This window comes from Larus michahellis, chromosome 1 (assembly GCF_964199755.1).
Source record: "Larus michahellis chromosome 1, bLarMic1.1, whole genome shotgun sequence".
NCBI lineage: Eukaryota > Metazoa > Chordata > Aves > Charadriiformes > Laridae > Larus > Larus michahellis.
The window spans coordinates 10,618,303-10,629,121 of NC_133896.1; the positions used below are offsets into that span (position 1 = coordinate 10,618,303).

Below are 10,819 nucleotides of genomic sequence, written 5' to 3' on the forward strand. Positions count from 1 at the left end.
ATAACTGAGCAGTGAGAAGATGTATTAGCTGCTAACTTATTAGCGCAACCTCAGGGGACTGCAAATGAGCCAAATTAACAGGCTGGCATAAAACAATGCAGTACCAGGAATATTTTTATGAATGAAGCAAAGTCACTTTGCAATTATTCGCAGTAAGTTTCAAACAAACCTCAATTTCCTTATACATCTTTTGGTGTGCAAAGGAAAGATTCTTTACAACATGAGACCTATTTTGGTAGAATTATACAGCAAATATATCACACTGCAATAACGTATGCAACAGAATTTCCAAAAAAAAAGCAAAGAAGACTAGACCAGACTATCTGCAAAAGCTAAGGTTAGGCTTCAGCTTTCTCCAGTGAGTTTATAAAGAAAAGCTACTCTATAGAGGCTAGTTCAAAGCACAAACATAATTCAGGTGCTTTAATTCTTCCCTCGGGGAGACTTCTCCTCTCTGTCACCACTCACTTATTCATGGCTCTTGGCCTTCACTCTTTTGTGCAGTAATTTCCCATATACCTGTCATATTCCCTTCCCTCTCAAACCCAGGTTATCCAATTCAGCTACACAGAGAATGTGCATATTTTAATCCAGACCTTTTCACAAGACTTTAAATCAGCTTTGCCACTAGAGAGAGTGATTTCTAGCATTAGCAGCAAAACTTTGATTATGTGTAATTTAAATCCTTTCTGTAGCTTTTTTACAATTACTGTTTCTGCAAATATATGCTTATATATATTAGACCTACATGGACTGCAAGGATTAGAATAAATTGAATAACTTCTGGAAACAGTTTTGAAAAACAGTGGAGATGGTTCAGTCAAAACCAAGTCGTAGTATCTCAGAAGAATTATTATTTCTTAAGGGAAAAAACCAGGAATGTGGGGGTTTCTATTTATTTTTTTTTTCATCCTGCACACCTTATCTTTCCATGAACCCGGATGCACTCAAACAAATGCACTGCTGACCATAGCCAGGCACAACAGACATTTCTGTGGATTTGTCTAAAAGATAATAAACACAGTCATGTTACGTTGGGTAACACGACTTTTTGAGTAAGGCACATTAAGAAGTAAAAATGAGAAATACAGCCAATGACTCAGTATAATTAAGAATCTCTTGGACTTATTACACTAAGGCATAGGTTAAACCAAGTAGGAAATCTACACCACTTTTACAATCATGATCATATAGTCTTCTCATGCCTTTTGCAAGCAGACCTAAGGGAGGAAGTAGGCTCTGGTTGTCTGGTCATTGTGGGAAGATTCTGGCTAAAATTTTCAGGCCCCACATTAAGAAAGATGAGCAGCTATATAGTGGGCCAGGGAGATGAATTTCCTACAGTATAAGTAGAAATTGGATTATCGTAATTATAAAGCGTTTGGGTTACTCATCTAGTGATGTAAAAGTCATTTGGGGAAGGGGTCATTTGGAGGGCTTAAAAAATTTCCTACCAACCTACTGGGATTGTATTAGCTTTTATGTTGTTCTGCAGGCTACTTATTGTCTAAGAAAAGATAAGAGAAACTCACTCGGTCCTGAACTCTGTTGTACATTTTTAGCATATTTCTCACCTAAGACAATTTCCAGAGCAGCAGCCCTTAAGTCCCCTGATACACGCATTGATCCAGGGCTGAGTGATACGGGCAGCACCCCAGGCACCTTCCTGTGCCTTACCTCCCCAACATTCAGCAGGTCAGTCTCTAAAAGAAGAAAATACTGCTGTTATCACCCTCCTTCTCTTAAGATAAGCGCTGCAGCAGTGGAGAAGGGATTTGCACTCAATTGAATGTTCTTGAAGTCTGCAAAACTTGTTTTACATATAAGAGTTTGAGGAACAGCCAGCAAGAGCTAATAATGTTGAGAGGGATGGATGGCAGTTGCTTTGTTCACTTTATCTCACAGTTGACGCTCAGAGCATTTAAAGTTATGAGCTTACGCTAGCTGTGTGATACATGGAGAGGCAAGGAAAGCTACTCAGGACACATGTACGGAAGTTGTTTTAAGTTCCCTCCTGCTGGGTACCAGGTGGAGAACACTGCTGGAAAATGCAGATCTCAGTAGACAACATGGAGTTTTCTGATACCAAACGACCCTGAGCAGGCAATAACTCTGCCATGGCCATCCTGGGCTATCGATAAAATTAATGCTATGTCCCAGAGCGTGCACATCTTGATTTGGCTTTATCTCAGTGCTCCAGATTTCTTCTTAAGCTGTACTGAGTAGTACAAGCAATGTGAGTACAAGGAGGGTTGCAGAGCACTCGTTCCCCCTGTTCCTGGCAGCCCTCGCTTCATCAGGAGTTGTGGAGCTGTGCCTTACAATACAGCACACTTGAGTTGGCTTTAATACCACCTCTATGTGTTCAAACGTGGCCCTCATACAGCCCCTTTAGGTGGGCTTTTGGCTTGTAAGAGAAGCTCTGCTAGTACAGCAACAGCACTGCTAAGCGCTCCCTTTTTAATTCCAGTCCTATCGGGGAAGAGTTGAACTGAAGCAGGGATGTACAGTGTGTCCTCCCCACTTTGATTCAAATGCTCTCTGCTTTAGATCCTAATGCCTCTAAGGTATGACAAGTGTTTAGAGAAACATGAAATAGAAAAACTGTAAGCTGAGGTATGTACAGGCTACAGAGAGAACTGCAGCATAACTACCAAACACCCTCTGCTTGACAGCTGGTACTAATTTGTTGAATTATGAAAGCTTATATTACAATTCCTTGTAAATGCATAGCCTGGATAATTAACAGATATAGGATTTAATTAAGGACAAATGAAAACTGAGCTCAAAATCCCATACCTTGATGCTGGCAGAGGAGCACACTACGATGTCGTGGTAGTTACAGGTGTACGGTCCCTGCATACTGCAAATACTTCAGATGCCAGAAAGAAATTATATTGCACTCAACTTCCATGAAGTGTGCTTGAGAAAGCAGAAAGGTCCGGGGCTTAAAGAAATGCTTTAGTTCACTATTACCTCTGCAATCTGATTTTTATCTAAACAAGCACTAAATTCTACAAGTGAGATTCTTCGCCGTGCCAGCTCACCGTCCAGGCTGAAAAAGGGCTGAAGTAATTTAAAGATGTCTTTCAGCTTGGGTAGGTCTGTTAACCTGTGATTCCTTAGCTAACTTTAAGAAGCTGACAGTCTCGCTCCTGCCTCCTCTCCCTCTCTGGCCTCTTTCTCCATCACCCACTCCCCCAGCAAACACACAAACACATGCTTCATCTCTCATGGTTAGCAAGGCAGCTCCGATCAGATGTGTTTTTTCCCAAATCTATGTTGTTTTTTTTTCCCGCGAAGCCTCCTGCCCTTCCTTGCTGCCTGCCTGCGCTGGGGAGCCCAGGCTGGACGTGGGTGGTGGAGCCGCAGAGTCGGCAGCCTCCCGCCAGGGGGCGCCACGGCGCAGGGGGCGGGGTTCAGGGGCTGCCCCCGCCTGGCAGCTCAGTGGCCGTGCTAACCCAAACGTCGCTCAGGTGTAACATATGGTTGGGCAAACCCAAACTCAGTCTATGATTTACTTCTGCAAACCGCAACGATGCCTTCTCTCCCTGAGACTTTTCGGCTATGCCTCATCTGTCCCTGGGAAATAATAAAGAAACATGAGGATGATGGTGGTGATGATGATGACAACGACTATTGCTTTCTTGCAAATCATTTTTATTAAGTTCCTGAAAGCACAGAGTTGCAAACTGAAATCTAAATTCATGAAGCTGTAGATTGCAAAAGACAGTTCCATCTATTCAGCACGTTTGCTAGTGCCTGAAAATTGTTGCTTATAGTAGTTTATCTCAGGAATTGTCTGGCACTCTATTCTTCATGGAATTCTGAATGAAAAGATTACTAAGAAAAAAATAACAAATACCAGGTTTATGTCAGTACTTGTGAAATAAGTTTATCTCCCAGCACCTCCCTCTCCTTCAACACCTCTCCCCATTTTTTCCTTCTCTTCAGAAAAAGTAGCAAGCAAAGGTAAATGTATCTTCTCCAGTCTTCACGCTCACAACAGCAAAACTCCACCAAAAAAACATTTGTTTTTCTTGAGTGGTTCTAACAACTGGAGAAATATTCTGTCTTACAGGACTAGGATGTTTTTAGCTCTACAATGATCTTCAGGAACTGTACAGTAAATAGTACATGCCTGCTAACTGTCCTGTTCCTGCTAGATAGGGCTGCTGGGCCTGACAGCAGTGGTGTTTTCTTCTTTGGTTTTTCAAGGCTAATGTCTACACTATTTATGTGTATTTGTGCGAGAGAATGTCTCTTGTTTGCATATACAGATATGCAAAGCTGGTGGCAGCATTATTCAGCACTGACACTGCAGAGTTATCAGTAAGCAGGGCTGCAGCATCTATACATTACAATGAGAACTCCCAGGGCGTGATAAATCCCTGTTGCTATCTCAGAATCTCAGCTTCCATTTAATAACATGCATGTATTTTTAGTGCTTCTGCCTAAAAGGCTGACGCAGTCCTCACTGAATTTGCAGATTCCCCTGAGACAATGGCAAAATGTTGGCTCTGCTATTCTGAATACCAGTAAAACTTAAGGCTGTCCTGTTGGTCCGCCAGCACACCTGGATCAGAATTCCCTACGGGTGACAGAACTCAGAAAACAATCACTGTCTACTTCCAGTTTAGAAATGCAATGAGTAACATCCATGGGCAAGACCTTTAACTAGTATAAATCTACAGAGTTTCAATAAATTAAATTTGTGCCAAATAAAATTCTGCCTTTTGTGTTCACATAGCACTGGAGAAAAGCATTGTTTAAGCAGTAAATGCAAAGAATAACAAAACTGCTTGGCTTTGTGTGTTTCTATCATGTGTGATTTATACTGCACACATACCTGCTGTGTAAGGTTTGCCGCATTGCATATTTCTGTTAGTCTGTTATGTATGACATTGGTAATACTGTGTAGAATGGCTCTTTATGCAAATATAGGAAAGGTATCCTTAGTACAACTAAATCTCAGGTTGTTGGAAAAACTACATCTGGCAAGATACGGCATTCCAAAAGGCTTTTTTGTTTCCCTAGTAAGCAATCTTAATTTTATTTATCAGGACTCTCAGAGCAAAAAGTTGCCATATAAAAGCATGATTCTTCTGGGAATGCACCGTACAATTATGGTTTTCATTATTTTTCTGTAAATGTATATACAAACCCCAGAGCCCAAAATTCACAACAATTTTTCTGTCAAAAGTAATTGTGTTATTTCCAGGTCTCAGCCTAGGGCTCCCAGGTTCTGACCACAGCTCTGCCACTAGCTCAATTTCTAGGCATGGGCAAGTCACGAATATGTCTGTTTCCCTATTGCGAAAAATGAGTTTTACAACTATCTGCTACACTGATGTAATAAAATAAAGTATTTGCTCTGTGCTTGAGATTCCCAAGTGAAAAAAAAAAAATAACATGAGAGTGAAGGATAAAAGAACTACCATTCACCTACATGGCTAACTGTTCTAAATTTAAAAAGAAAAAATTCCTTGGCTTCCAGAGAGAGAAAACCCAAAGACAGGCTACAGGTCCCTTTGACTCTTCCTTACACCGAATGTTGCCCAGTTGGTTCAGAGGATCTCATTTTAGTATCTATGTGTAGTTATGTATGAACTGGACATATAGTTGTGCTTTTTCCCCAGACAAGTATGTTTCTTTTTTTCAGACATGTGATTTCCAACAGGTTGAGTAGAAAGAAAATATCCATACATAAATGAGTACTTCTCACAACAGTACTAAATTTTTAGGAATCAGGATTTAGCTCCTTATGGTTTTAATGAATGACACATCATAAACCCAACAATCTGTAAGCTAAACATGTTCATCTCAAACAGTTCCATTTTTTTCCCCTCCAGACGTTTCCGCAGACAAGACGTTCGACACGGAAATGCAGCGCAGCAGTGTTTTGGCCAGCAGTTCATTGGTAATCTACTCACACGTTTACAAATTGCTAGCAAATGCCTGGAGCAGAGAGCACAGACTTTGCCAAGAGTATGAGCCAGACCATGATCTCACCTGAGTTTTTTTACTGGCTTACTCCTTATAATAAGGAATTATGGTAAATTATAAGAGTCATGGGGATGAGTCCATGTTATCCAGGTCTAAGAATGACACTCCTTCCACACTGTTCATGGAGTTCTGCAGCCCTGTCATTCAACCTAGGGATGTGGCTAATGCATCTCAAGGGCTTCCAACGGAAACGCAAGTGGAGAGATGGAGCAGGGATAAGAAACAACAGGGCTGCATCCTGAAATGTGTATGAAATGCTGCCAGGACACTCAGCCAGAGCTGAGGGATCTCCATAGCACAGACATGGGCAATGACATGTCAGAACACAAATGTGTATTTACGATCATTATCGAGATTTGTCCCAAAAAAAGATAGATTACTGTGTCTAATGCTGTTGTCCAAACCTTGGAAAGTGATGATTTCAAAGACTGGTCTTGGGAAAAGCAAAACAAACAGAAAGCAGTTGCCTGGGCATCCTCAATATTTTGCAGGATAACACCCAATGCATTTAAAAAGAAAAAAATCAAATATAAAAAGTTCTTTCAGATAGATAGTCACAGAAAATATATTTTAGATATTAAATATCAGATAGATATTTTACCAGAGAAAGGTTCATTAAAATTGGACACCATTGGAGGATATAGTAGATTTTGAAAAAGTATATTCCAATATGAAATATTAATCATACAGTAAGTTTGAAATGCAACAGAGAAATCACAATGTTATAAAATCCTGTATTTTTTAGGGTATAAAACTGATTGGTCTCAAGAATATTTCTCACTGCTGTGGAATAAAATTATTTCATTAATGAGGCAATTGGTCTCCTCTAGTATAACATCTAGTTTATCTTCCTCCAGATGTTTTGTTGGATGGAAAAGCAGAATCGAGATTTGATTTATGTCATTCACCTTGCTTTTATTAGCACCCTTGGACCAAAACTATACATTCATTTTGTACATGGATATGTATAATATTGGTTAGGGTATTTATAGTTTTTAAGAGTTTCATTCTGCAAAAGGCTATGTGCTCTCATTTTTATCCCTAAAAATATTTAATTATTTATTATATTTTATTGAATCCTCCTCTTTCACTGAATGAAAACGAAATAGATGAACTGTTCATAAGAACCAGGCGCAAACAATTAGCAGAGTGAAAGCCTGAGATCTGTTTCTCTGTGTATAATCTAAACTGAATCATGGCATAATTTGGTCCATTTATCTTATGGCCAGATCCTGTGAGAGTCTGAGATGATGGGAAAATTCACTTAGCAGGTCAGATGTCCCCTAGACACTACTTTTCAGTCACTATCTGGTTGGATCTGGATTAAACATCATTCTTAAAAGTAAATGTACTCTGAATATGGAGTGTAACTGTCCTGGTTAGAGGTCCAAACCACAACGGTAACAAGAATTGGCAGAAACACATACTCTTAAAACATTTATTTTCCTTCCAGGTGAAGTCCTGGAGAAGACTGAGGAGCGACTTGTTTATGGAATAGAGTACAACAGCACACTTCTGGAGTGCACCCCTCGGACCTTACAAGCAAAAGTAATCTGGTTTGTCCAACGAGCGCATGAAGCTAAGAAGGAAGAGGTAAATATTCTTATAGCCTAACCTTTTAACTAAAAGAGCCCGTGCTTAGGAATATTACATCTTCACTGAAAGGCCTGTCCTCAGTTGCTGAAATGTACATGGGTGTAAGGGAAAAACATATTGTTCATCTGCTCTCTTGAACTAATAGACCTGAGAATTTCATCTGGGGTTTGCATTCAGCATCTTGAATACAGATGTTAGAAATGTAGCAAAACTTGATTTAAGATCTCAAACCAAAAGAGAATCCAACACTTCTCTTGGTATGTTATTGCAGAGGTGAAATGTGTACATATTACTCCCAATCTTAGTCTAGTTTAACATCTATTCATTCTTGCTGTCTCACACATTACATGACAGAACCTTCTCAAAATGGGTGTTGGTGGATTGTCTGCCTCTTTTACATAAATTTCCCTATTATGAAACAGACTCTAACCTTCCAGTGTGTCTTTATACTACTAGGGTGAATTTGTTTTAATGTTTCCTCCTGCAAGTTATTCCATTTTTCATTAATAACTATATAGTCATTAAAAAAAGATAATTTCAAGCAGAGAGAAGCAGAATAATAGTCACAGAATCACAGAATAGTTTGCGTTGGAAGGGACCTTCAAATATCATTTAGTCCAACCCCCCTGCCATGGGCAGGGACATCTTTCACTAGAACTGGTTACTCAAAGCACCGTCCAAGCTAACCTTGAACACTTCCAATGATGGGACAGCCACGACTTCTCTGGAAAACCTGTTCCAGTGTCTTACCACTCTCAGACTAAAATATTTCTTCCTTATGTCCAATCTATTTCAGTTTAAAATCATTATCCCGTGTCTTATCACTACAGGCCCTGGTAAAAAGTCTCTCCATCTTTCTTATAGCCCCCCTTTATATATTGAAACACTGCTATATGGTACCCCCAGAGCCTTCACTTCTCCAGGCTGAACAATTACAACTCTCTCAGCCTTTCTTCACAGGAGAGGTGTTCCAGCCTTCTGACCATTTTCATGGCCCTCCTCTGCAGTCACTCCAACAGGTCCATGTTCTTCTCATGTTGGAGGCCCCAGAGCTGGACATAGTACTCCAGGTAGGGTCACACAAGAGCAGAGTAGAGGGGCAGAATCACCTCCCTTGACCTGCTGGCCACACTTCTTATGATGCAGTCCAGGATACGGTTGGCTTTCTGGGATGCGAGCACACATTGCTGGCTCATGTCCAATTTCCCATCCACCAATATACCCAGATCCTTCTCTGGTAGGCTGCTTTCAATCCATTCATCCCCCAGTACTTCTCTTCTGCTTTATATTCAGCATCTTATAGTTAAATAGAAAGATGGAGATTTCATTCTCCTGGGCACTTCTGCTGGCTGGATTAGACAGCTCGGTGCTTCCTGCTTGCTAGCATCTGCGAATGCATCACAGTTAATAACTTAGCTCTCAGGAGCTGTGGGGGCAACTCAAACACCACACTCAGAACTGAGGCTTTAAGATTGCAATGCTCCTGCAATTAGAAATAAAAATATCTATGAGTGCCGCCTCAAAAACATTTGTCAATGTATAAGAGCATTCACAGGGACAGTTATTGGAGGTCATCTGGCAAATGCCCATTTGTTTTCTATCCAGTAGCTTATTTGCACGTTTCAACCTGATTTCCCTCTGAGGTTTAGCCACAAGTGACTAACCCATGCTGGGAAAACAGGAAACTATCTGCTGCACTATCTGTTCTATCATGTTTGCCAGGTTCTCTAGATCGCTTTCCTTTCACAGATCTACTTCTTTACTTCAAGTAAATGTTTTCTTTACTTAAAAAATGTGAATTAAAGGATCATGGATCCCTAATTGTCCTCTCGAAATGGAACATTACATTGATGAAAGTACATTTCAGAAATAACTGCACTGATTCAATGTAATACTAAAGGCCTGTGCTCTATAACTGCATCAATTTGTTTTTTAGGTGAAGACAGATGATCGAATAATCAAAATGGACCTTGGCCTCTTATTCCTGAAGCTGCATCGGCTGGATGCAGGGACCTATTTTTGTCAGACGGTGGAACACAGCATTGTTCACACTGTCAGAAAAATCACCCTGGAAATAGTCGAGGAAGAGCGTGTAGATGAAATGTTCAATAAAGACTATGAGGAGGAGATACCTCACAAAATGCCATGCCCAATGCAGAGCAGTATACCTCAGGCATCAAAGCCATGGTACAAGGAATTTCTTCAACTAATAGGTTATAGCAACTTTCAGAGGGTGGAGGAATACTGTGAAAAAGTGTGGTGTACAGATAAGAAGAGAAAAAAGCTGAAAATGTCTCCATCGAAGTGGAAATACGCCAACCCTCAGGAGAAGAAGGCCAGGATCAGGCCAGAGCATTACCGGTTGCCCAGGAACATAGCTGACTCTTGATGGACAAAAATCCATCTTTGTTTCTGGGCAAAATTTTATTTGGACTTAAGTAAGAGGGAGAAATCAGTCTTGGTTTTGGTAATTGACACAGGTTTATATATATAAAATATCGGGACTGAGAACAAAAATGCTATAGTAAGTTATACTGTACACTCATGACGACTGTTTAGAAGCATTTGAAACAAAATCTTCTTAACTTTCTGATTCTAAGTAGGTCAATGCAATCAGAGTTTGCATTAGGGAGGACGTGACAATCTTCAGACTTTGAGTGCTTGAATCAGTTTCCTGTGTGGACCATGCTTGCGCTGTATATTGTTGCATATGATGGCATATTTAAGCAAATTCAAATAGTTAAACATTCACAAGAAGATGAAAAGTATAACATGTGTCTCTTCTTCATTTCACAAATTTCTCATGCTTCTGAAAGCGGCACATCTTAAGATCTTTCCTTTTGATTGTGACCTGTCTGAGTTTATCACTGAGAACAATGAGTTGTGTTAATACAGTGTACTGCTATTTCTAAAGATAATGAAGGGAAACTCTATTTACTTCCCACCATTTTTTGTCTTATCAGTCATTTATGAAGCGCAGTGTGCTCTCACAGCTAAATATTATTTCCTAGTAACTCGATGTAAGTCAAATGCATGCTGAGAACACAAACAGAATAAAATTATTCAACTTATCTATATAAAAAGTTGGAACGATGGTTTAGATAGAAAACGAGTCTATCTTGTCTCTAGTAATGGACGTTGCCTTAGTAATGACACGAATAAGGGGAGTGCCCTCTTGTGGCAAAACAAAGCAAAACCCGATTTTATCATTATTTTC

The 10,819-nt window shown here is 40.0% G+C and overlaps 1 protein-coding gene across 1 annotated transcript in view; it reads left to right on the forward strand.

Moving 5' to 3' along the window:
• Window positions 1-10,819, forward strand: part of SEMA3E (semaphorin 3E) — a 144,552-nt gene extending 133,733 nt beyond the window's left edge. Inside the window, exons 15-17 of the mRNA XM_074573364.1 lie at window positions 5,853-5,920; window positions 7,460-7,599; window positions 9,539-10,819. Coding sequence (XP_074429465.1) covers window positions 5,853-5,920; window positions 7,460-7,599; window positions 9,539-9,991 — 661 coding nt within the window. The 3' untranslated portion in view covers window positions 9,992-10,819. The remainder of the gene's footprint in view (window positions 1-5,852; window positions 5,921-7,459; window positions 7,600-9,538) is intronic.